At 50.3% G+C, this 26103-nt stretch overlaps 1 protein-coding gene and 1 long non-coding RNA gene across 4 annotated transcripts in view; one reads left to right on the plus strand and one right to left on the minus strand.

Moving 5' to 3' along the window:
* The window catches only part of LOC136379798 (uncharacterized), a 555021-nt gene that overhangs the window by 138257 nt on the left and 390661 nt on the right, over window positions 1-26103 (plus strand). The window lies entirely within an intron of this gene.
* GK5 (glycerol kinase 5) overlaps window positions 1-26103 on the minus strand; it is a 53673-nt gene that overhangs the window by 14460 nt on the left and 13110 nt on the right. For 2 of the 3 annotated variants that reach the window (XM_066347357.1, XM_066347358.1), the window contains exons 2-11: window positions 25888-25981; window positions 22490-22565; window positions 12743-12836; window positions 9702-9833; window positions 8206-8281; window positions 7211-7272; window positions 7056-7129; window positions 6330-6390; window positions 4118-4244; window positions 2878-2982 (exon numbers count right to left, since the gene is read on the minus strand). In XM_066347357.1, coding sequence (XP_066203454.1) covers window positions 2878-2982; window positions 4118-4244; window positions 6330-6390; window positions 7056-7129; window positions 7211-7272; window positions 8206-8281; window positions 9702-9833; window positions 12743-12836; window positions 22490-22565; window positions 25888-25981 — 901 coding nt within the window. Of the gene's footprint in view, window positions 1-2037; window positions 2286-2877; window positions 2983-4117; window positions 4245-6329; window positions 6391-7055; window positions 7130-7210; window positions 7273-8205; window positions 8282-9701; window positions 9834-12742; window positions 12837-22489; window positions 22566-25887; window positions 25982-26103 lie in introns of those variants that run through there. The other variant, XM_066347360.1, reaches the window with a different exon arrangement.

Raw genomic sequence — 26103 nt, forward strand, 5'->3', positions numbered from 1 at the left:
CATGACGAGTACTGACCTGTGTCCACATTTACTGTGAATTTAACAGGAAAGGGTGCTCACTTAAAAAGGGGGAGACAGAGCCTGGAACCAGGGGGGTCTGACACCTGCCCAGGTTCACGAGCCCCTGGGGGGACCCGGGGGACAGACAGGCTGGGACTGCAGCGAGCCTGACTTTGTCCTCTAAAGGTACTTGAGCTGTTTTGTTTTGTTTTTAAATCAGTGCTGTGTGTTTTCTGGCATTAAAAAGTGTATTCTCCTGAAGATGAGACTCATTCCAGTTTTCTGATGGGAAGATCAGCTACCAGAGTGGTGTGTGTCGGTTCATAAGGGACAGTGACGATGGATGTTTCCAAAGTCACTCTTTAAAAAACAGACAAAACATCAGGATCTAATTCACTCGTGTGCTTCCTACAGACAGAGGTCACACCCACAGGCAAACGGGCGAATCCTAAGTGTCCACACAGTGGGGTGACCTTTCCTAGTGTGAACACACCCAGGTCACCAGCACCCAGATCGGGATGCAGAGCCCCCTGTTCAACACAGCGCGTGAGTCACTCACTGCATGTCACCCGTCCACGCCCGTGGGGGAGTCCAGCGTCTGACCAGTTCCTGAGGAGCCTGGTCTGCAGCAGGGGTGCACGTGGCGGTTCCCAGTTTTAGGCTAACGTACACACTCCTCCTGGCTGCTATACGCCGAGGGGTGTCACTGTCGGGCCGGGGTCCTCCCGTCCGGGACCTGCTTCAGCAGGGACCACTGTGTTGTCCTACAAAGCAGTTCTGCTGACCGGCTGAAGGCTGCTGTCGCTGTGCGTGAGCTCCACTAAGAACCACCTCCGGTTAGGGCTCAAGTTACCGAGGCTCATTCAGTAAGAGCGATCAATTTCACTCAGGGTGACAGTTCCCGTTACCGTTCAGTCCCACTCACTTGGTCAAAATGCCCACATACCACGTCAAAGTCTGTAGCGCCTCAAAAACCAATTATTAAAAAGAAAACACTGGTTTGGAAATCTGTACTTGCTAAAAAAAAAAAAAAAAAAAATCACATCCAAATACCTACATTTTAAGATCAGGATGCGGAAGACACCCCAGATGGCTGGTTTAAGGAACACTTTTGGTAACAGACGAGGGGGTGGGGAGAAGTCTGGTTTACCCACAGTCTGCACTGGCTGGTCTGTCCCCATCTACAGAGTTTCTCTGAACAACCTCCCACGTACACTGTCCTCAGGCGAGCTCGCCGACGGGAGGTCCTGCAGCGGGCAGCCTCCACCCTGTCCCCCACTGAGGGCCACCGGGGCTCCCGGATGGAGCTCACGGACAAGCTGTCTGCGAGCGCAGAGGAGACCAGCTGGCCGACAGCGGTGCTCCAGGGACCACTGGACCGGCCGGAGCTTTCCTGCTCTCTATTTCCTCCGATACATTCTGGGACAGCCTGATTCCAGAGACGGGTTGGCCTGCACACTGGGTGCAGAGATGGAGCGTCTAGATAAGTCTCCTCTTGCTGGTCTGAGGAGCAGGGCTCAGGAGAAAAGAAATTCAAATTGACTCAAAATAAGAGAAACGCCACCTCAATGCTGAGACGTCACTTCTCACCCACCCAGGGTGGCAAAAATTCGAAAGTCTGACCCCTGCCTCAGACTCCTACGTCAGCCCCAACTTCCGCCGTTCACCCAACCAGACCGTCTGATTATGCGGAAGACTCCGCGTGAGCAGAGGCTGTTGGGGAAACCATCGCGGCCATCTCCGGGGCGATGCAGAATGAAACCGTTCCCAGGACGGGGAATGTGACCCTATCCGACAGAATGGCAATGTATTCGTCCTCTGGTAGGGCAATGCCACCTCTGGGCATTTATTCTCACGACCCACCTCCAACAACATAAAGCACAAACGTGCAAGATGATCTGTGTTTTCAAAATATCAGAAACGACTCAGATGCCCAAGGGCGGGCCATCCGCTGGCTAAGCTACGTATACGTAGTACACACGGTGGAGTATACGCAGCTGTGAAAAAGGGTGAGGAGGATCCCTGCGGTTGATGTGAAGCAAGTCCCAGAATCTACGTTGAGTGAAAATGGCAAAACACACAAGGGCATACAGATGACCTTTTATGTAAGGGGGGGGAGGGGGTAAGAAAACAGGCATGTATCTTCACACTTTTGTAAAAAAGAAACAGAAAGGACACACAGAAACAATGGCATGGCCATCCACGCGAGGCAGGGAGACAAGGTGAGGAGACTGGGGAGGGGGTCGGCTCCTGGGGGCTCGCCTCCTGGTTCTGATCTGGGAATCCTGTAATGTTAACCTTGTTTCCTCCACTACCCACCCCCCATCGGAGCCACCTGTCATGCGTAACTGAACATGGTCGCCCTCCCTCAGGGTGCGATGTGCTCTTAAACAGCACCCAGTTTGTGTTCTCTCCCGGGTCAGGCTGGGGGGGGGGGGCGGCAGGCAGGCAGGGAGGGGCAAGGAGCAAGCACCCTGGGCTCTGGGCTTTCCTTCAGGACGAGAAGGACTGGGCCTCTCCCCTCCGCCAGGAAGGTGAGCGGCAGACCCGGCCGCAGTGATGTCACTGCAAGCAGACTCCCCCAGGGGCGGGCTGGGCCAGCCCCCACCCCACCGGCAGAGAGGAGCTTCTCCCGGCCTCTCCTGAATGCCTAGCCTCTTACCCTCCCCATAGCAGGAAGAAACATCCCACATGCCCTCCAGCACGGGCCATTGATCCCTGTCTCCTCTGAGCACCCCGCTGGCCTCCCGCTGACCCGCGCCCTTCAGCCTGGCGTGACGACTCACCCAGCTGCTGCGCCCACTGATCCCTGTCTCCTCTGAGCACCCCGCTGGCCTCCCGCTGACCCGCGCCCTTCAGCCTGGCGTGACGACTCACCCAGCTGCTGCGCCCACTGGATGGCGGTGCCCGTGTCTCCCGCGTTGCCTTCGGCCAAGCACACGACCTCTGGCCCAATCTTCCACCCAATTAACGGGTAAAAGCCTTAAAAACGAGCAATGAAGTGTGTATAGTAAACAGTTAAAGTGTGGCGGAGACATCTACCATGGAATAACGTGGTTAACTTAAAAAACATCAGCCAAGTGGCTCTGAAGTCAGACGCAAGCCCCAGTCCTCTGTCCTCCACTCGCTGGGGTCTGGGACACGCCTCGCCTCGTGGCCTCAGGTCTGCCCCAGCGAGCCCTCGTGTGAACAAACTGAGTTGACACATGAAAAGGACTCAGCACAGGCCAGGCACTGGATAGGAACATACATAGTAGCTCTCCTCAGCTCTGCCTGTCAGTGCCTCTGAAGACACAGAAGCAACATCTAACTGAGAAATAAAAGGATATTACGAGGTTGGTTGGCATAGGAGCTGTCTGATCTATTCATTCACCTGGGGTTTCTAAAGGAGATTCATAAACAGAAACAGCCCCATGCAGTGACCAACTGACCAACATCTTCCAGCTTCCATTTCCGGGCAGGGGAAAAGAAAGAGCTTACTGGGGGTGGGAGGGAGGATGAAGATTTGGAAATCCACCCCTTAGTAACCGCGTTACTAAGTAACCACGTTACTAAGTAACTGTGTTTCTAAGTAACCACGTTACTAAGTAACCGTGTTTCTAAGTAACCATGTTACTAAGTAACCACGTGAGGGGACCAGAGGCCAGACTGAGAGCTCCCTGGCCACCCTGGGTGTAAAAGTGATACAATTAGACTTCTCAGTTTATACCAGAAATTCTCCCAGGATTTCTCCCACTGGGGAGAACAAATTCTTAGTAACTGTCATTCACATGCAACAATCACTAATTGAGAATGATCACCTCAAAAATAAAATTCACAAAAAGAAAAAATAAATTTCTTACACACAAAAGATGTTTTAGAGGCTTAGAAAGATGTTTTACACACATACAACCTATTCCAGGTAGATTCTTGTAAAGCTAATACCCTAGTCCTTCTTCATTTTTCTGTAACATCGCTCTCATTTTTCATGCTTTTAATCTCAAGGTAAAAGGTCAGTGGGGATAAATAATAATGAGAAGTGTGTTAGAGAGTATCCTTAATATGAAATGGGGAAACAGTATCATGAGAGCTAAATATGCAAAAGTGGTATTTTATTCATAGGATAAATTGTAATTACCTCCAAAATTCTGCTGAGGGTAATTTCCAGTATTAATATCCAAAAACGTTCCAGTTCCCATGGTTAATTTCACGTCCCCTGGCTGGAAGCAGCACTCTCCAAACATGGCTGACTGCTGGTCGGCCACCTGCCGAAAACGTTCAGACGTGAGACCCCCAGGCCCTGGCAGGGGCCCCTTCACTGCATCCCACGGTCTCACTTGTATTCTCACGGTTCAGCATCTTCTTCCCTTTTCTCTTTTTCCATAAAAAAAAAAAAAAAAAAAAAAAAATCTCTGGAGGCCCTGGCCCTCTGGCTTAGTAGTAGAGCGTTGGCTTGGTGTATGGACATCTCAGGTTTGATTACAGGTCAGAGCACTCAGGAGAAGCAACCAACTGCTTTCTCCACCCTTCCCCCTCTCCTTTCTGTCTTTATTCTCCCACAGCCATGGCCCAAATGGTTTGAGCAAGTTGGCTCTGGGTGCTGAGGATGACTCCATGGCCTGGCCTCATGCATTAAAATAGCTCGGTTGCTGAGCAACAGAACAGTGGCCTCAGATGGACAGAGCATCACCCAGTAGGGGGCTTGCCGGGTGGAAACCGGTCGGGGCACATGCAGGAAGGAGTCTGTCTCTCTGCCTCCTTGCTTCTTACTTAAGAAAAATAAATAAATTAAGAAAAACAATCTCTGGAAAGAACAGAGAACAATGAGGACAGAATATGAGTCCTTAGAACTAACATTGTGTAGATAACTCATGTGCCTCAGGAATTTTTACTGGGCAACCTACTTCATGAGTTTTAAGTATGACAGGGATAATCTTAGAAGTAAAAAAATAAAAATTGTGCAGGGAAAAAAAAACCCAAGATTTTTTTGTTTACATTTAACAGGTGGTTTCATTCATTAGTCAAAATAATTGACCTCACAAATTTCTCTTTCAGGAAGAGTGATAGGTATAGGTTTAACTACAAACAGATGCAACTCAAACCATGCGCCTGACCAGGCGGTGGCGCAGTGGATAGAGCGTCGGATTGGGATGCGGAGGACCCAGGTTCGAGACCCCGAGGTCACCAGCTTGAGCACGGGCTCATCTGGTTTGAGCAAACACCAGCTTGGACCCAAGGTCGCTGACTTAAGCAAGGGGTCACTCGGTCTGCTGTAGCCCCACAGTCAAGGCACATATGAGAAAGCAATCAATGAACAACTAAGTGCCACAACGAAAAACTGATGATTGATGCTTCTCATCTCTCTCTGTTCCTGTCTGTCCCTATCTATCCCTCTCTCTGACTCTCTCTCTGTCTCTGTAAAAACAAAACAAAACAAAACAATGCATCTCCCAACTGTACATTTTTTATTAAAAAAAAATTATAACCTTCTGTTAATATAGTTAAATGTAGATACCCGTTCCAGCCATATGTGAAGGACCAAAACTCATCTGAAGAACACTTTCTTACTCATCCATAATTCTTCCAGCCGTACCTTAATCCACACCTGAGCCTCCTTCCTCTCTAAATGACCAGGAATTTGTAATTTGGGAATTCAGTTCCCCTCCCCCCACTTTTTTCCTCTGACCACTATGGCGACTGTCTATCTAGGGACGGAGGGTCCCCAATTCTCGCTTGAGCGATGACAGGAAGTCAAAGACAAGCTCTGCACGGCCTCTCAATTGGGTGGTAAATCTTGGGGATTCTCCAAGTTCTGACTCACTCATCCAGAGAGAAAGAGGAATCGAGAAAGAACCTTCACACACCAGAAACGGCTCCTTTTTCACTCTTCCACAGCTAGATGCTGACTAAGGATTTAGAAAGTGTAAATACAATGTACTTCTTTAATTGCCCTAACACTGTTTACAGTGACACTGTATCAAATATAAACTAAGCATGGGCCCTATTCCTGTTCTTTTTTCTTTTCTTTTTTTTTTATCTCAGAATATCAAATATAAACCAAATTACTCAGAATACAACTTTCTCTTTTTAAGTTTTCTGAAAAACAATATATAGAGAAGTCAGAGAAGGTTATAAAGCACTTCCATGATAAAAGACTGGCTAGCAATCTGCTTTCCAGAATACAGAAAACATTTCTGATTATAGCCAAGGAACTTGAACTTAAAAAGAAAAATTTCACCCTAATGGTATTCTGCAAAGACCCTGTTGGTCTCATATCTAATCCCAACTATTCATCTCGACTCATTTACTTTTTTGCCGTACAAGGAGAAACCCACAGATCTTCAACTCACCAAGGCTCTTATGGGTACAGGGACACCGAAGATGTCTTCATCCACTGATCCAAAATTAAAGCTTCAAACACAATTGATGGAAAAATACGTTATAGCGCTAGAACCATTCATTTTATTTTTTATTTATTTTTTTTTTTGTATTTTTCTGAAGCTGGAAACGGGGAGAGACAGTCAGACAGACTCCCGCATGCGCCCGACCGGGATCCACCCGGCACGCCCACCAGGGGCAACGCTCTGCCCACCAGGGGGCGATGCTCTGCCCCTCAGGGGCGTCGCTCTGCCGCAACCAGAGCCACTCTAGCACCTGGGGCAGAGGCCAAGGAGCCATCCCCAGCGCCCGGGCCATCTTTGCTCCAATGGAGCCTTGGCTGTGGGAGGGGAAGAGAGAGACAGAGAGGAAGGAGGGGGGGGTGGAGAAGCAAATGGGCGCTTCTCCTGTGTGCCCTGGCCGGGAATCGAACCCGGGTCCCCCGCACGCCAGGCCGACGCTCTACCGCTGAGCCAACCAGCCAGGGCTAGAACCATTCATTTTTAAATTAAGCAAATTGTTTTTTAGCGTAGCCCAAAAAGTTATACAAATGTACATTCATTGAGGTAACCCCCCCCCCAAAACATAAAAACCAAATATTGTTTTAGCTTTAAACCGCATTGCTATTTCCTCCCCAACGCACAATGCATCCGGGGACAACCATGTCGTCGGTGTCTGGACCCACAGCTCAGCGTTACCTCGTGTCCCTCACGGGAGGCAGGAGACAGAGCGGGATGGAAAGCAGAGAGGTGATGAGGCCGCTCCAGCACATCTGGACATAAAAATACACATCAGGGTCCACACCGAGCTACACAAACACGGATGACTCTAAAAGGAAGGAAAAACCCTGTACCTTAAACGGGTCAAAGAGTCCAGTCGTGCTGGCATTCGAAAAATCCGTGGCATATTCAGAACCTAGATTTACAGCAGAAACGATCGTTTATTATCAGGTAATGGAAACACCTATCCCTAGTTTATAGTCCTTCTTTTTTCTCATTTTTGCCTGAAAATTCATCCCAAAATGTGTATTTCCAGGGCACAGTCTCCAAAGCAATTTCCCACTAAACATTTATGAATTTTTATAATTTACAAAAGCACTTTCATGCACATTGTCACGTTGTGATGCCCAGTTTAAAGATGAGGAAGTGGGGCCCTGGCTGGTTGGCTCAGTGGTAGAGATCAGCCCAGCGTATGCAAGCCCTGGGTTCAATTCCCAGTCAGGGCACACAGGAGAAGTGCCCATCTGCTTCTCCACCACTCGCCCTTCTCCCTTCTCTCTCTCTCTCTCTCTCTCTCTCTCTCTCTTTCCTTCCTGCAGCCATGGCTCGATTGGAACAAGTTGGCCCTGGGGACTGAGGATGGCTCCATGGCTTCTGCCTCAGGTGCTAAGAAGAGCTCAGTTGCTGAACAATGGAGCATTGGCCCCTAGTGGGCTTGCCAGGTGGATCCCGGTCGGGGTGCATGCGGGAGTCTGTCTCTCTGCCTCCCCTCCTCTCACTGAATAAAAAAAATAATAAAGATGAAGAAGGGGGTCAGAGACGCAATTTGATCGCCTCCAGTCACACCCAGGTTAAAGGGGGTGATCTGGCACTGAGGACAGATTTTAGTACTCTTGAAATTAAGACTGTTCTTCCATCTTATATTGGAGGTTTCACCACAATTTAAAAACCACCCTCCTCTTCCATCAAATCTGAAGTTAATGGAGCTTTGTTATACCATGTTGTTACCAGGGTAACAACGGGGACACATGCCTGGGACGTGGGAGGGAGAAAAGTAGCTTCACCCTTTAGCTACACCACTATCATCCAACATCGGCGACGTGAGACAGAGCGAGCAGACGACCTTCACCTTTTGTGAGCTTATGCAGCAGCCAGGTATCCACAGTCCCAAAGCAGCAATTTCCTTCTTCAATCGCCTTTTGCACCTTGAACACGCAACAGCAAAGAAAGTCAGTTCAGAAAGGCTCAGTGACTCAGTACACGACCAGGTGGCATTCAGTAAACACAACGGAATCCCACTTAGGATAAAAATCAATATATACACAGAGGAACCATTTCTAACGGTTCTAAACAACTACTAGAGAGAGGGTATGAAATGCTTCCGTTTTAAGCCAACCATGTGTTATTTTGGTGATGAAAAATAAAGTTTACACATTTTTTTTTCTTCTTAGTGAGAGAAACAGAGACAGCGAGAGAGAGTCAGAGAGAGGGACAGATAGGGACAGACAGGCAGGAAGAGAGAGACATGAGAAGCATCAATTCTTCATGGCGGCACCTTAGTTGTTCATTGATTGCTTTCTCACATGTGCCTTGACTGGGGGGTGGGGCTACAGCAGAGCAAGTGACCCTTTGCTCAAGCCAGAGATCTTGGGCTCAAGTCAGTGACCATGGGGGTCATGTCTATGATCCTGTTCTCAAGCCGGCGACCTCAAGGTTTTGAAGCTGGGTCCTCTGTGTCCCAGTCCAATGCTCTATCCATTGCGCCACCCCAGCTGGTCAGGCTATACATTTTTTTAGTTTAAAGGTACAAATATCTCTAAATAGAAATAGCCTAAAACAGGAGATGGCACTATGGCCCACAGGTCAAACCCAGGTCATCGCCTCTTACAACAAGAATGGTTTCCAAATTTTTACTGGTTAAAAAGAAAAAGAACAGGAATACTCTGTGACTCATGAAAAGCATACGACATTCGAATTTCAGCATCCACACTAAGGTTTTAGTGTCAGAAACCGTAACGGCTTTGAAAATCTAAACTATCACTACCCGGCATTTTACAAAAAAATATGCGGCAGCCCTTAGCGTGAAGCACACCAAAGAAAACAAAGTATCCAAACCTCTTTCCACCAGCGGACAGAGATGCTGCAGTGCTTGTCACGACACTTTTAACATCCTGGGCACCTCATCCCCTGAGACGTCCCTCGTTCTGGCCCCTCTCCAGCACTCCCTGGTCCTCTGACAGACACATGACCCAGAGGTCTGCCCCCCACCCCCAGGGCCTCTCGCAATGGGGACATTTTTGTTTTGTTCATGTTTCTGTATGTGTTTATGACCGACATGATAAAAAGGCTTTAAAAAATAAATGAGTCAAAGCCCATCCCAAACTGTCATGCTTCATTTCCTCCGATAACCAAATTGCTCTGATTCCTTGAACGTGCCGTTGTCTCCATGCACGTACAGCACGCACACGCATGTGCACACGCACACAATACACACATACACGCACGCGCACACACATACACACACATACACACACACATACACATACACACACACACACATACACATACACACACACATACACACACACACACACACACACACACACACACACGCTCTTTCCTTACCTCAAGCAGGTTCTGTAAAACCCAGGCCAATCTCAGAGGAACTTGCTGGGTCGTGAAGGTGAACAAACTGGCCGCTAAAAACCGTTTACTCCGCGTGAAAAGGTGGAGCACCCGGCAGGAACCGTGGATCAGCTACTTAGAAAGCAGTTTGAGAAAAGTGCGTTTAACAGTGGTGCTCGACGCGACTCTGTTAGCTCCACACACACACACACACACACACACGCAACCAAGCCCGGAACAAACAAGTCACCTACCTCCTCAGAGTGTTCTCAGGACTTAGGACAATCGTGTAGGCTCACGTCCCTCTAAAAGTCTCTTTAAAGTCACTGTTTTCTACCTCTTTCCCTACTTTTCATGATGGACATGAAGGGGAGAGTCAAGGGAGAAGGCTTTCTTGTTATTTTTTTTAGTAATATGTTTAATTTTATAATATATTGCTATGACTTTTAATCGTATTTTTAATCAAGTTAGTATTAACCCAGAAGGAATTTTCCCTACACATGAAGTACTTAAATTGGGATGTTTAAACCATCTATACGTACCTAATGATCGAAGAGGAAACATATGCAATTTTAAATTTACTCTTAATAATCAAAATCTTTAATTAAAAAAAAAAAAGCCTTGGGCCCAGGCCGGTGGTTCAGTGGATAGAGTGTGGCTCAGCGTATGGACATCCCAGGTTCGATTCCCAGTCAGGACACACACAGGAGAAGCGATCATCTGCTTCTACCTCCCTACCCCACCTCTCTCTCCCCCACTTCTCTCCCTTTTCCCCTCCCACAGCCAGTGGCTCAGTTGGTTTGAGTGTGGCCCGGGAATATCTGAGGATATCTCCACTGGAGCGCATCAGACTCAGGTGCTAAAAATAGCTCAGTATTCAGGCATCAGCCCTAGATGGGGTTCCTGGGGTGGATCCTGGTCAGGGTACATGTAGGAGTCTATCTCCCCTCCTCTCACCTTAAAAACAAATCCTTACACAGAAAATAAGCTCTGAGTTTTGAAGTTTGTAACACATACTAAAAACAAACAAAAAAACCCCCAAATCTTGCTACCTAGCCTGATTCCCCGAAAATAGGACATCCCCTAAAAATAAGACCTAGCGCGTCTTTAGGAGCAAAAATTAATATAAGACACTGTCTTATTTTTGAGGAAAGATGGTACTACGAGGACTAGGAGAATTCAACTTCTGAGACCGATGTTTTATGAAGCATTCATTTATGGAGAATTTACCCACTTCTTCCATTTTTCTGTTATTCCCACCCACCCCTCTCCCAAAAATAAATGTAAAGATTTGGGTTTATTTACTGAAAAACAGGAATAGGAACTTCCTTTTCTTCCATTTTTAGCTCGTTATTCAAAACGTGTAGGCTGAGTTCTCTTCGCATGTCTATCAGTCTTGTCCCTTTCTTTTGAACAGTGAGTCCCAGTTTAATGTTTTCAACACAGATTTTGGGAGAATATTTAAAGTTCCACTCTCTTTAGGAGATTTCCACTGCGCTGCACACACAGCGTTACCAACCGCAGGGATAGGGCACACGAGACCCTCAGACCCGATCCCTCTCGTCACGAGGGTCAGTGCCACCTGACTCCATTCCCCTGGGTCAGTCCTCAAACCTTCGGCATTTCTTTATATTTTCATGACTTATTAAATTGAAGACTTTTAAAAGTTTTGAAAGTAGCCACCCATCATCCTTCTTCTGATTTGTTATATGTTAAAAAAAATGCCTCAAAAGAACCGGGGGGGTGGGGGGTTCTTCCACCAGAGAAGCACAGTATACTTTTCTCTATGAAAATTAAGATTTAGGATCTTTCAGGGATTTTCCGTTAAAATTTAGATAACTGGTTTGGAGTTCACCCCCAAAAGTATTACGAGTTTGAACACTAGTGCTTTCAGTCACACACTGAACAAATATTTCTTGAGTTTTGTCTGGGTGGTGAGCCCTGAGCCCAGCCTCGAGGAAACAGAGTGACTGGTACGAGCTCACCCCCTGCTTTCCATCAGAGAACCTTCCGGAAGAACGGACAAAGAAGCAATCAAGTCAGCAAGTGAGCTCATCTACGAAGTCACTGACTTTTTTGTTGTTTTGTTTTGTTTGTTTTGTTTTGCTTGAGAGAGGCAGGGGGAGAGAGAGTGACAGGGACACCAAGCTCCTCCTGTATGAGCCCTGACCGGGGAATCGAACCAGCAACCTCCGTGTTTGGGGACGATGCTCCAATCAACTGAACTATCTGGCCAGGGCAGGGTGCATTTTTTTATATGTTAAACTAACAGAAAGAAAAAGAAATCAATGTGTACGCTATTACGGCCAGTGTCTCACTCATGCATTGCTCTTATACCCTGTAATATATTCGTGTTTGTTTTTACCTAAAATTAATGTTTCCAAACACTTAGCAAGTAAAAATGGTGCCCCCCACATGGTCAGGTGCGGGCACCCCAGCCGAGATGGCACCTGTGTGGCACTAGAAGTATTAAAATAACCAATAAGTGATATTGATTAGAACAACAAATACTGTGGTTTCACCACAGCTGAGGAATGGAAAACTCTCTCCCTGTGACTCAGTTTCCCGCTCAGGAGCGAGGAGCTGACGCCATCCCTGCACCCAGCCCCCAGCCCCGCCTGCGCCCTCTGCCAGGGGTTAGGGTAAGTTTACTGACTGCCTGCCAGGTAAGCCTCTCAATGTGTGTTCTGCGCTTTATAACCAAAGATGAGGAACTCGGGGCATTACTGCCGTATCTTTTCTGGACACAAGTCTGCATTTTTACCATTTCTCCAGAAACAAAAACATGAATTCTCACTGACGTGTGAATCTCTGGTCCACCTCAAGACTTCTTGAAGGATAGTTGTTAAGGACTTCAGTCTACCACAGACGCTCTGGGGTAACTATTGTTAAATCTCACTGGTGTGGGGACGAGTGTGTATGCATTCTCTTATGAACATCCAATAGCAGCCCAGGCAGGAGATTATACAATGAAGCCTACACTTAAGGGACATTTACAAGAAAAACAGGAATCTCCAACTTGCAGAGAAGAAAGACATTACCTTCATGATAAGAGAACTGTTCCAAGATTTTACAAGTTCAGTAGCACGTAGATCTTGCCAACTAATGAAGTTGTGAAAATGTTTGCCGGTTTTCCTAAGAAAAATGGAAACAATGTTTTGAAACTCGGCATTAACCAGAGACTATGTTATCTAATAGATCTGCCGTAAGAGAAGACAAAATTAGAGGTCACAACGACTTTCCAAGTATGATTTACTTACCGGTAATTAGACGGGGCTTTCCAAATGACTTCCTTCTCTTTGATTTATAAACTGAACACCTTTCATAACCATTATTATGTAGTATATACAACAAGAAATTTTAATCAGATTCTAGCCAAAAAGATATCCTTTTTAAAGCATTACAATGGGTACATTTCCTAAAAAATAAGACCAATGAAAAGACTTTTAACAATTTGCTTATTCCCTGTTAAAAGCCAGATAAAGAAGCTACGTCTTCTCCCCTTCCTCACACTTATCTTGGTATACAGAATCCGATAAAAACCTCTGTACCCACAGAAGAGCTGACAGACTGACCCAATTTGTACACCTGTCAACTTCAGGGCTCGCCTGGCCACCAGCAGCCTACCCGGCCGACCAGAATGTGTCTAATGAAAGGATTCGATCAACCCTGGGTCAACACGACAATAAAAGTCAAGAACGGAGGGACGGCGTAGAAATAAATCATTCTTCCTTCGAGGCTTCCTGCAAACCAGCCGCTGAGATCTATTCAACTCCTACGCCCAACCCCGCCAGCCCATCTCCCGCGTGACTGTCACCTGTCACCACGTTCAGTTCCCAAGAGCGGCGTTTCCCACTCTTATTTAAGCGGACCACACCCATGGGCACATCTGCAACTTGGTTAACTGGAAACATTCTACGACTGAAATGCTAACGCTCCACAGATCGGGCCACAGGCCTCACCGTGACCACCACAGGCTGCTCAGCAATGGGGGTGCATCCCCGGAAAGGCGTCACTGGGTGACTCTGTCATTGTGCAAACACCGGGAGGGTGCGTGTACCCAAGCCTACGAGGTCTAGCCTACCGCCCACCGAGGCGACGTGTGACCTGCTGCTCCAAGGCTTCAAGCCTGTGCTACAAGAAACGAGCCTGTACTCCAGGCATGTGATTGTACGAAACAAAACAAGACTTCACCAGGCCCGAGGGAGAACCGCACCGTCCAGGGACCAGGGCTGGAGCAGTCGCTGTCGGTGCGTGACCTTTCCAAACTAGTTTTGCCAAAGTGCCTGCTCCCCGTTGTGTGGTTGTTGACATTTCTGAAAGTGCTATTCTGCTTTCTGTGTGACCAGTTAGTGACCTGAGAAAGATTTTCTTAAATGTCTGGCTCCCAAAGAACCCGTAAAGCTGATGGCTCTTTCCATCTTCCCACGGACGCTGTCCAAGGAGCCGCAGCCGCCGAGGCGGCCAAGGGGCCAGGGCCCAGGTCAGCGTCAGAACCAGCCTGCACGGCACACGAACCCATCAAAGCATATCGGGTGGCATTTCTGTGGGTCCAGGGAGGTGGTCGGTTGTAACCCAGGGTGATCTGGAGCTGACCACAGGTGCACTGGCTCTGGGGCCTCCCGGGAGGTGCAAGGTCAGCCACCACCTGTGCCCTGCCTGGGGCTCCTGGCATGAGCTACAGAGCACTGTGCAGATGGCTGCTACCTGTGCTGGGCGTGGAGGGGCCCGGGAGGGGCCAAGCTGTGAACCAACGCTGGCTGTGGCTCCTGCCAGGCCTGGGGCCACTTAGCAAGAGGTATGGGGCACACAGAGGCCAGATGCTGCTTATTTGAGATTTTAAGAAAGTCCAAAGCAGGAGACAACACAGGCCATTTGTATGGAAAAGTCACTGGTAACGGCTTGGGTGGGCCAGCAGGTTGGGTGGGGAGGGGTCTCAGGGTCCAGCTGGGTGGCGTGAACAGTGAGAGCCAGGAGGATGGGGACTCAGGTATGGTGTCCACCTGCTGGCTCTGTAGGGAGGGAGGTGTCTCAGTGAAGGAACAGTGACCTCTGCCAGCACTTCTGTGTGAGAGAAAACTGCCCCCCTTGATGTTGACAGTCCAGCTCCTCCCCGTGGGCCCCTGGTGCCCTTCAAGCTGCTGCCCCAGCGCTGGAGCCCAGAGGGAGGGAGTCTGAGGCAGTCCCTGTGGGCCCTTTAAGAGGAACGCCTGGGACTCCAGCAGCTCCGTCTCCCTCGTCTCCCTCAGCCACAGTCCCTGCTGGTTTTACAGCCAGAAGCTGTGGGACTTCTCTTCCCGGCTCTGGGAGCCTGGGCTGGGGGCCTGGGCTGGGGCTGGGACCCCTTGCCCTTCAGGGGTGGACCTTCACACCTGAGACATCCCTCCTGATTTTAAACCACCTCCTGCAGGGTGGGACCAGCCCGTCCCTTGTCCCCGCCCCTCCTACCAGTCTTGATGTGGCTTCCTGAACTCCCTAGACTTCCCTTCAGCCAGATCTCAGGCGGTTCTGAGTGACGGCTGCTCTGCCGTCCAGCTGTGACTTGGCTGTGGGTGTGGGAGGAGGTGAGGGCGTGTTCACCGGCACTGCCATGTTGACCAGAAGTCTCTCAGACACTTAGTCTCCCCATCTTTGACGCAGAACCAAAAGCACCCCTCTTGACCCCAGATGCGCCACCTCGCTGAGCCCCCTCCCTGTCTCTTCAGGGCCCCCACTACCTCAACCAGAGACCGTTCAGCGTGGTCACCAGTGTCCCCTGAGCTTCAGCACCTCTTCCACTTGAACTTGGCCTTCCTGCAGCGCCGGCTCCAGACAGCCCCCTCCTCTGTCCCTGAGCGTCCAGGACAGCACGGCTCTGCCCCTCCACCCCCTCCCCTCAGCGCAGCCGACCCGTTTCCTCCACAGGTTGTTCTCGCTCTGATGGGAGGTGCACGCCAGTGTCCGCTGAGGGCGGCACCCTTGGGCCCCTTCTCTCTGAGAAATCAGACCCACACTCAGGAACGACCTCCCCGCAGAACCCCCCCAGCCCACACCTCCAGGCCAGCCGCCGCCGTCAGCCCCCTCCCCTCAGGTGGCTGCTGTCCCCGTTGCTCCCAAGGCCGCCCACGTCCTCGCAGATGCCGCCTGTCCCCCCGGACCCGCTGCCCCGCCGGCCCCAGCGACGCCTGAGCTCAGGGCACCCTTCAACCGCTCCCAACGAACGCCGGGGGCAGAGGACCCTGAGCCCCCCCCCGCGGCTCCCTGAGGCCCCCCCCCCGCGGCTCCCTGAGGCCCCCCCCCCCGCGGCTCCCTGAGGCCCCCCCCCCCCCGCGGCTCCCTGAGGCCCCCCCCCCCGCGGCTCCCTGAGGCCCCCCCCCGCGGCTCCCTGAGGCCCCCCCCCCCCGCGGCTCCCTGAGACCCCCCCCCCGCGGCTCCCTGAGACCCCCCCCCGCGGCTCCCTGAGACCCCCCCCCGCGGCTCCCTGAGGCTCCCCCCCCCCCCGCGGCTCCCTGAGACCCCCTGCAGCTCATGCCCCCCCCCCCGCGGCTCCCTGAGACCCCCTGCAGCTCATGCTCTGAGATGGGGCAGGAAACAGAGGAGTCCATGAAAATACCCTCTCATACAACAATTATGCTGTGACAAGGGACCGATCTAATGGGGTGGGGGTCCTTGCAGGTGGGAGATCAGAAGCCTTCAAAGAGACGGCCTCGTCCGAATCCCTCTCCCCAAGTCCAGCGTTCACGTTGCTTCAAGGATATTCTCTCTAAAACCTGAACTCGGTTCCTGAACTCTCGTGTTCACTGTCTTCTGACAGCTTCCCACCGCCGACAGGAGGCCCACGCCTGCCCCCAGCCAAGCCCCCTCCCCGGGCCGGGAGCCCTGTCGCCCTCGCCAGGTCCACGGCCACCGCCCACAGGTCTGAGTGCCTGCTGTGCACCAGGTACCGTCCTAGGACCCAGTGAGAACAGGGAGACAGAAAGGCCCATCCTCATGGACTTCTGACTTCTCCGAGAGAGAGGTCGTAAATAAACATGCAAATAAGGAAAGATTTTAGATAATGGGACGGGAAATGAAGAACATGAAAAGGTGCCTGACCAGGCGGTGGCGCAGTGGATGGAGCGTCAGACCAGATGCGGGGGACCCAGGTTCAAGACACCGAGGTCGCCAAGCTTGAGTGCAGGCTCATCCAGCTGGAGCATGGGGCTGCCAACCTGAGTCTGGGATCACAGTTATAACCCCATGGTCACTGGCTTGAAGCCCAGGGTCGCTGGTTTGAGCCCAAGGTCACTGGCTTAATAAAGGGGTCACTCACTCTGTTGTAGCCCCCCAGTCAAGGCACATATGAGAAAGCAATCACTGAACAACTAAGGAGCCACAACAAAGAACTGATGCTTCTCATCTCTCTCTCTTCCTGTCTGTCTGTCCCTGTCTGTCTGTCTGTCTGTCTCTCTCTCTCTCTCTCTCTATCACAAAAAAGAAAGAGGACATAAAAAGGCAAAGCAATGGATAAAATAACGTGGTCAGAGCAGGAGTCCCAGAAGAAGTAATCTCTGAGGTCAGGTCTGAATGAAGAGAAGAAGAGAACTCTCAGTAAGAAAGGGTGGGATGGAGAGAACAGGTGCCCAGCGGCTCCTTCCAGACGCAGGAACCAGAGGGGGGCGTTCAAGAAACAGAGAGCAAGCCAACGTGGCCAGGGCAGGGGGCTGGTGGCCGGAAATGAGGTCAGCATGAGGAAGGAGATAAGGAGACAGAGGCTCGGGCGTGGTGCCGCCCGGCTTCCCCCCTGATTTCCGAAGCACTGTGGATGCTTCGGACGCACCCTTCTGACCCTCCAGGGCTCTGCTCTCCCACGGAGCCGACTCCTGTTCCCCTTCCAGCCTCCGGGAGCCTTCCCCAACCCCCCGCCCAGCCCCCCACCCCGCTACCGAGGCTGGGGCCTTCTACAAGGCAGAGCCCTATCGGGGAGCACCCCTGCCATCCACGCACACGTCCGTCTCCTCCACAGGACCGCCAGCTCCGAGGGCACAGGCTTCGCACCAGCAGAGTCTCACGTCCTCGCCTGGACGCCAAAGAGGAGTCCGGTGGGTGGGAGAACGTCGCCCTGCCAGGCTGTGCTCTCGACAGAAGTGACACCTGTCAGCACCTGAGCCTTCGGAGCCAGTCTACACAGCGGCTCCTGACCTGAGCCTTCGGAGCCAGTCCACACAGCGGCTCCTGACCTGAGCCTTCGGAGCCAGTCCACACAGCGGCTCCTGACCTGAGCCTTCGGAGCCAGTCCACACAGCGGCTCCTGACCTGAGCCTTCGGAGCCAGTCCACACAGCGGCTCCTGACCTGAGCCTTCGGAGCCAGTCCACACAGCGGCTCCTGACCTGAGCCTTCGGAGCCAGTCCACACAGCGGCTCCTGACCTGAGCCTTCGGAGCCAGTCCACACAGCGGCTCCTGACCTGAGCCTTCGGAGCCAGTCCACACAGCGGCTCCTGACCTGAGCCTTCGGAGCCAGTCCACACAGCGGCTCCTGACCTGAGCCTTCGGAGCCAGTCTACACAGCGGCTCCTGACACACTCGAGTCTGGTGTTGACACGTGATCTGTGCCGGGAGCCGGGGACCCTGCTGTGAACAGACAGGCGTCTCATCCTCCTCCTTCTGCGTGTTTACGACCAGGGAAGTCAAACAGAGGAGCGCTCAATTGCCTACGCACAACAGCAGTCGGTCCGATCCAGGAGAAGACAGCAAGCAGCACCATATAAACTCATACCACAGAGGACCGGCCAGAATATGGAGCTCAGGCAGTCACCTACAGTCCAATGTCCACTGAGGGGGGTTATTCCCTCTCTGCCCACACAAATGGCAATCCTGTAAGTGAACCGCCTCACACCTCTCTACACGCCCCCCCATTCTGTGGCTCTGAATATATTTTGTGTCATGACTCATCAGTAAGACGCATCAACACAAGTATCAAATACTACAAAAAAAAAGAGAGAGAGAGAGAGAGAGAGAGAAAAGCTATCTGGTGCTGAGGAGACACAGGGATTTCTGTCCTGGATCAGGGGACTGTCCGTTCCTGGGGGCTGGGGCTCTTATTCACCTCCACTCCGGTCAGCCACCAGCACACGGCTCGCCCCCTGGAGTGCCCAGTGCCCGGGCGAGTCCTGGCACCGGTGACTCAGGTGTGTTACCCGTGGGCACACACCCTGATCTGAGATTAGGTGTCAGGAGCCTCCCTGAGAGACGGAGTCACCGAAGAAACAGAACAGCTCACCATTTCTGTTAGCACAAAAGGAAGGCAAAGCCACCAACATGGAGGGGACATCATGGAGAGTTATTTTAGAATACAGGCTTCCTGCCTTCTCCTTCCCTCCCTCCCTCCCTGCCTTCCTGCCTTCCTCCCTCCCTCTCTCCCTCCCTGCCTTCCTGCCTTCCTCCCTCCCTCTCTCCCTCCCTGCCTTCTTGCCTTCCTCCTTTCCTCCCTCTCTGCCTTCCTCCCTCCCTCCCTTCCTGCCTTCCTGCCTTCCTGCCTCCCTCCCTCCCTCCCTCCCTGCCTTCCTCCTTTCCTCCCTCTCTGCCTTCCTCCCTCCCTCCCTTCCTGCCTTCCTGCCTTCCTGCCTTCCTGCCTTCCTCCCTCCCTCCCTCCCTCCCTGCCTTCCTCCTTTCCTCCCTCCCTTCCTCCCTCCCTCCCTCCCTTCCTGCCTTCCTGCCTTCCTCCCTCCCTCCCTCCCTCCCTCCCTCTCTCCCTCCCTTCCTCCTTCCCTCCTTCTGTCCTTTCCTTAATATCTGGTATTTCTGTTCCTACAAGCCAAGTATCCAAAAACTCTTAAAAGAAAACAAACATCTCCAGAAAGGACAGCCAAGAAGAAACTCACAATTTCATTGTTTTAGGAAGAACACTGTACCTTCCACAACACCACCACCAGTGAGGCAAGTGAACGGCCTTGGAATCGACTCTTCTCTGTCTCCTAGAAGTGAGCGGTCCCATCGCCACACGAAGACCACGCTTCCTAACCCTCCGAGCCTCGTGCCACGAGTGACCACCCTCGGGCTCCGAGAAGGACAGGCTCTGTACCAAAGACCAGATCTCCAAATCCAGCCGCTGTTACCCTTCCAGCCGGCTGCTTCCCGAGGAACACACCCCACCTCGACTTCCCATCGCTCCCTTCCCGGACGCACCACGATCCCGTTTGCCAGCATTCTGTTCCCTGATTCCCTTTAAATTAGAGGGCGGGGCGGGGGGGGGGGGGTCATTGTCCAAATCCTCAGGCTTTTTCTCTTCTATCCGTATAACCCCGCCAGAGGACACCCCTACTTCTCCGGACCTCACGGATGTCTACAGCTCCCGACGAGGAGTGATTCTGTGCACTCCAGGGACACGTGTGGTGTTACACCCGGAGGAAGAGGCTGCTGGCATCTGGCAGGTAGAGGCCAGGTCGGCCCCCAACAGCAAAGATTTATCTGGCCCGAATGGCCAACAGTGCCACTGTTTAGAAGCCCTTGTCTGCATGGCACAGCGACGACCTGAATTCCTCTATCACTTCATCTGAAAAACATGTTACCTGTTTCAGACGTGCTATACCCACGTCACCCAGTGGAAAGTTAGACGGGGGCGCTGGGGGAGTTTCAGGGGGACAGCAGGTGCAGGGACCAACCTAAGACGGATCACCTCGTGACAGAAAGAGCACCCACCTGGAGGAAGGAGCCATGGCTCCCTCTAAACCCAACCAGTGTTCTGACCCCCCGGGGGGTGTCCACATGCACCTGCCCCGAGCCAAACACTTCCCACCTTCATCACCTCCTAACTCGTTCTTTCTCTTGTATTCTCTGTCACTTCTATCCTATCCTTCCAAATGCCCAGAAATACCAGCATGGACTTAAAGGCCAGGTCCCTGTGAGTTCAGCCTGATGACATCTCTGAGCCCTCTCACTGTGCCCACCCCCCAGCACCAGTCTGCCTCCCCCTGTGCCCACCCCCCAGCACCAGTCTGCCTCCCCCTGTGCCCACCCCCCAGCACCAGTCTGCCTCCCCCTGTGCCCACCCCCCAGCACCAGTCTGCCTCCCTCTGTGCCCACCCCCCAGCACCAGTCTGCCTCCCCCTGTGCCCACCCCCCAGCACCAGTCTGCCTCCCCCTGTGCCCACCCCCCAGCACCAGTCTGCCTCCCCCTGTGCCCACCCCCCACCACCAGTCTGCCTCCCCCTGTGCCCACCCCCCACCACCAGTCTGCCTCCCCCTGTGCCCTGCCCCCCACCACCAGTCTGTCTCCCCCTGTGCCCACCCTCCACCACCAGTCTGCCTCCCCCTCCTTGCCGCAAACTCAAGATGCTCTTTGGAGTCTGGCGTTTTGGAACAAAGAAACATTTTACCGTGTTTTTGTTATTGTTTTAAAAATAAGAATCAGACCCTGGCAGGTTGGCTCAGCAGCAGAGCATCAGCCCGGCGTGTGGAAGTCCCGGGATTGATTCCTGGCCAGGGCACACAGGAGAAGCGCCCGTCTGCTTCTCCACCCTTTCCCTTCTTATTTCTCTCTGTCTCTCTTCCCCTCCCGCAGCCAAGGCTCTATTGGAGCAAAGTTGGCCCGGGCACTGAGGATGGCACCATAGCCTTGCCTCAGGCACTGAGAAAAGCCCGGTTGCTGAGCAACAGAGCAACAACCACTGATGGGCAGAGCATCGCCCCCTAGTGGGTTTGCTGGTAGATCCCGGTCAGGAGCATACGGGAGTTTGTCTCCCTGCTTCTCACTCAGAAAAATACAAATAAATAAATAAAATAAAAATCACATGTGCTGAAGGCAAATGGGGAAGTGGAAAAGCCTATACTTTGGGGTAAAAAGATAGCTTGAAATCTTGCTCTATTTATTAACTAAGTGACCCTGAACAACTTACTTCTCTGAGCCTCAGTTTCTTTCTCTGTGAAAACAGACAATACCAAAATAGCAGGTTTCTTTGTAGGAATAATGGAGCCTGAAGTCCTATCACAGCCATTCACTGTATGGTAGTTATTAGGATATTGTAAACATGTTTAATCTGTATATAGGTCTTATGCAAGATGAGCTTAAATATTAAATTTGGACAGAAAATATAAACCATACTTATAGTATTGGGTTTCTGAAGTCTGTTAGGTTCCCTTGAATCTTTTTAGGTATACACTAATTTTTAAGATCGTCAACCAAGGCTTATTTGAAAAAACTCAGCAAAATAAACGAATGGATAATTTTAAGAATAGCAACAGTCCTCTTACTGGTATGATTTCATATTCGGCAAGCCCAGATGACACGCAGGAAGCATATTTCAGTAAGCCAGAAAGTAGGATTACTTTCATCCAGCTTCACCAATCAAAACTCTTTTTTTTTTTTTCAAGTGTGGGGAAGGGAGACAGAAAGACAAACTCCCGCATGCACCCTGATCGAGATCCACCCAGCAACTCCCATCTGGGACCACTGGCAACCCAGCTCTTTTTAGTGCCTGAGGTGGAGGCTCCATGGAGCCATCCTCAGTGCCTGGGTCCCATGCACTCGAGCCAATCGAGCCAATCGAGCCACTGGCTGCTGGAGGGGAAGAGAGAGAGAGAAAGAGAGAGAAAGGAGAGGGGGAAGGGTGGAGAAGCAGATGGGCACTTCTCCTATGTGCCCTGACCGGGAATCGAATCCAGGACATCCACACATTGGGCTAACACTCTACCACTGAGCCAACCGGCCAAGGCTCAAAACTGTTCTTAATCCACAAGTTTAACCCCCCCCCCCCCCCCGCCACAGCAAGTTTCTCGGCGGTGTGCTCACCGTGGGGTGAACCCAGCAATAGAGGGCATATTGCACTTACTTGTTCCAGGTAATAAAAGTCGCTCTCTGCGTTGAAATGCCAAGACCCACAACTTGACTCATCTCTATCCCTGCAGCTAAAAGATAAAGATAACATACATGCTTAGAAGCCAACAAGCTTTTTTTTTTTTTTCTATAAATTGTAGGGTGGAAAAAAAGTAATGAGTATAATCTTTAGGGAAAACAGCTAGCTTTAGCATTTCTTCTTTTATTCTTTCTTTTTATTGTTTAAATGTTATTTTGTATTGGTTACAGGTGCACAGCACAGTGGTTAGACAATCACATACTCTACAAAGTGTTCTCCCTAATATTTCCATTAACCAACTGGCATTTTAATAACGCAATTGGAGCTAATAAAGAAAGCATTACTAAGATGATTTTGAGTGGGTTTTTTGTTTTGTTTTGTTTTTTACTTAAAAGGGAAAAAAGGTCATATTCTAATAGCAAAATGGCCTTTTGGCTTTAAATGTTAGAAAAACACAAACGCTATCAAAAGTAAGTCAGACTGTATTTTCTTTTTGATATCTTGATAAAAGATTGATGGCAATAAAGGAAAATCCCAACAAAAGTAGTATCATTATTAAAACTCAGGTGTTATTTTTCCATGCAAACAGATGCTAAGGTACAAATAAAAACGCAATGGGATTGTTTTTCAGAGGTGGGGGGGGGGGCAAAATTTCTTAAAATATAGCAAATTTTTTTGTGATGGGATGGTCTTTTAAAAAAGCATTTTATCCCACTGGGAAAATTAGAGACAACTTCAGTTTGAGCAGAGGAAAGCAAATCACCCCCTAAAGAGTGCCCTGCCCCTTTCAAACATACTAAACCTGAACCTCACCATGAGGAAATAACCAGACAGTCCCAAATGCAGGACAGCCTACCAGACTGGGCTGTAATTTTGAAAAATGTCACTGTCACAAAGGACACGCTCTAGGTTAAAGGAGACGACAGAGGCGGAGTGCCAAATGCAATGCCTCGTCTTTGATTGGGTTCTAGATTGAAAACAAGTTATTCATGACTGTGACAACAGGGGAATCGTGAAGACTAAGAATTAGAAAACATTACTATCGTTAACCGTGAGAAAGAAGGGCTCCCGGTGGCTAACGGGGCTCAAATTTTAAAAAGCGGAGCCTGGCAGTCGTTTCCACACAACGACTTCTCATGCAACCTGCCCTTTAGGGAAAAGCCTGCACCAAACGACCTGCTCACACTGCATCCCGGCCGCCTGAGCCAGCCCTTATATAGAGGAGTTCCTGGAATCCTATTTCAACCAATAGGACTGAGGCTTTACCCATCCAATCAGAGCTGGACCGCTCTAGCCTTCAGCTTCTTCACTGACCAATCAGAATGGCTTCATTCTGACCAATCGGGACAGTGCCTTTTGAACTAATCAAACTGCGACGATTTGGAGTCCTTATTTGCATGAAGACAGACCAATCAGGGGCCAGGGGCGGGGACTTCTGTCTATATAAGCCCGCTCTCCTCAGGCTCTGGGAGCCCCTTTTTCGTTCAGGATAGAGGACTCGTCTTCGCTGGGCTGGAGCTGAAACACTTAAGATTAAACAGCAGAGCAGAGCTGAGCTGCCTTGTGGAAGAGGAGACTCACAGCCAGGCTGAATCACAGTTGAGCGATCTTGCTCTAAACAAAGTATGCTTCTTCACCACACCCCAAAATTGGGGTTCTTGCTGGCGTCCAGTCTGCACCAACAACTATCAGACAGCTATTAATGTTAAATTTCCTGTGTGGTAATTGCCCTATGGCAGTTACCTTTGGAACTGAATACTGAAGCGTTTAGGGACAACAGGTTACTATGTCACACAGCCAAACCTCAAATGGATCAGTCAAGAGAAATTTGCAAAGGAAGATACAGCAAACATTGCAAAGCATGTCTGAATCTCAGAGAAAGGAATACAGGTATTCGATGCACTATCCTTGCAAATTCCTATAGGTTTGGAAATATTTCAACAAAAAAAAAAAAGTGAGAAGTAATTCAGCCAGAAACACAAAGTTAAAGGTCTTTCAGAACTTACCTTTATAAGTCATCTTTCACCGTGTTCTTTTAAAAAGCTACGCTGAACACATTCTCAAAGAGTTAAGATTTCAGACCACAGCTGAGCCAGGAAGGCATTTGCATCAAGAGGCCACACAGAAGAAAACAAAACCTTATTCTACAACAAAGGTTATTCAGTTGTACTCCTGCCAGCAGGAACTAAGTATAAGATTTTGTTTATAATCCTCTGTATTCTGTACACAATAGGAAATCAAACAGGCACTAGCTACAAGCCGGAATACAGAAGGAAGGTGAGCCTTTAGACTCTGGCTAAGTTAAATCGGAGGACAGAGACGCTGTCTGTCACCATCCCTTGAGAATGTTTCACTATCAACTGCAAATATCCCCTGAAAAACACGGGGGAGGGGTGTTGGGAAAGAAAATTAGCGAAATGAAGTTGCTATGGTGATGAGAGCCCTCTTAAATGGCACAGGGAGGCCTCCCAGAAGCTGCCCTAACTTGCCCTCTGTGTGACACTGAACTTCACTGAACCCAATGGCTACATCCTGATACAGTTTTTAGGACTGACTGCATCACTGAACTCTGTTAGAAAGTAAACTTTCAGGCCCTGGCCGGTTGGCTCAGTGGTAGAGCGTCGGCCTGGCGTGCAGAAGTCCCGGGTTCGATTCCCGGCCAGGGCACACAGGAGAAGCGCCCATCTGCTTCTCCACCCCTCCCCATCTCCTTCCTCTCTGTCTCTCTTCCCCTCCCACGGCGAGGCTCCATTGGAGCAAAGATGGCCCGGGCGCTGGAGGTGGCTCCTTGGCCTCTGCCCCAGGCACTAGAGTGGCTCTGGGCGCAACAGAGCGACGCCCTGGCGGGGCAGAGCGTCGCCCCCTGGTGGGCGTGCCGGGTGGATCCCGGTTGGGCGTATGCAGGAGTCTGTCTGTCTCTCCCCGTTTCCAGCTTCAGAAAAATACAAAAAAATAAAAAAAATAAAAAATAAATAAAAATTAAACTTTCCACCTAGCAATAGATATAAGCAGTCAGTCGTGTACAGAATAATGGAAGTCCAGTTGCCAGCACCGATCACAGCTCCTTCAAAACCACTTGTATAATAACTCTTTGAAAGGCTCCCTTCTGCTGTCTTTATAACTCTGTCCCTTCCTCTCATTCTCAGAACACAGCTGGGGTTTCTAACAAAATACGTAAGTTTCCAACTCCCAAGTAACGCTTTTGTTTGCCCTTCCATCGTCCTTGGTCAAAACTGATTGACAATGACCCCAATAAAGTACTATTTGTATAATTATAACTTAGGAAACCCACACAATTCTATAGACTCCCGAGGAACACTCTTATTACAAACAAAGGTGTACGTTAGTATTTCTATTTTTATAAATTCAATTACCTTTGACAGATTCTTTTATGACAACAACAAATTGAAGCCAGAGAACATCAGGATCAATTTCAACCCAGCCAGTTTGAGGACAGAGACTCTCTACCTATGGAAAAGAGAAGATTTAGTAAACACATTAGATCAAGCCAACAGCACCTGGGTCTATTTCAGCACTTGATTTTGTGCCAACGATCTATTTGTCTGTTTTATACTAGTAGCACACCTATT

Source organism: Saccopteryx leptura, chromosome 8, assembly GCF_036850995.1.
Source record: "Saccopteryx leptura isolate mSacLep1 chromosome 8, mSacLep1_pri_phased_curated, whole genome shotgun sequence".
Classification (NCBI taxonomy): domain Eukaryota; kingdom Metazoa; phylum Chordata; class Mammalia; order Chiroptera; family Emballonuridae; genus Saccopteryx; species Saccopteryx leptura.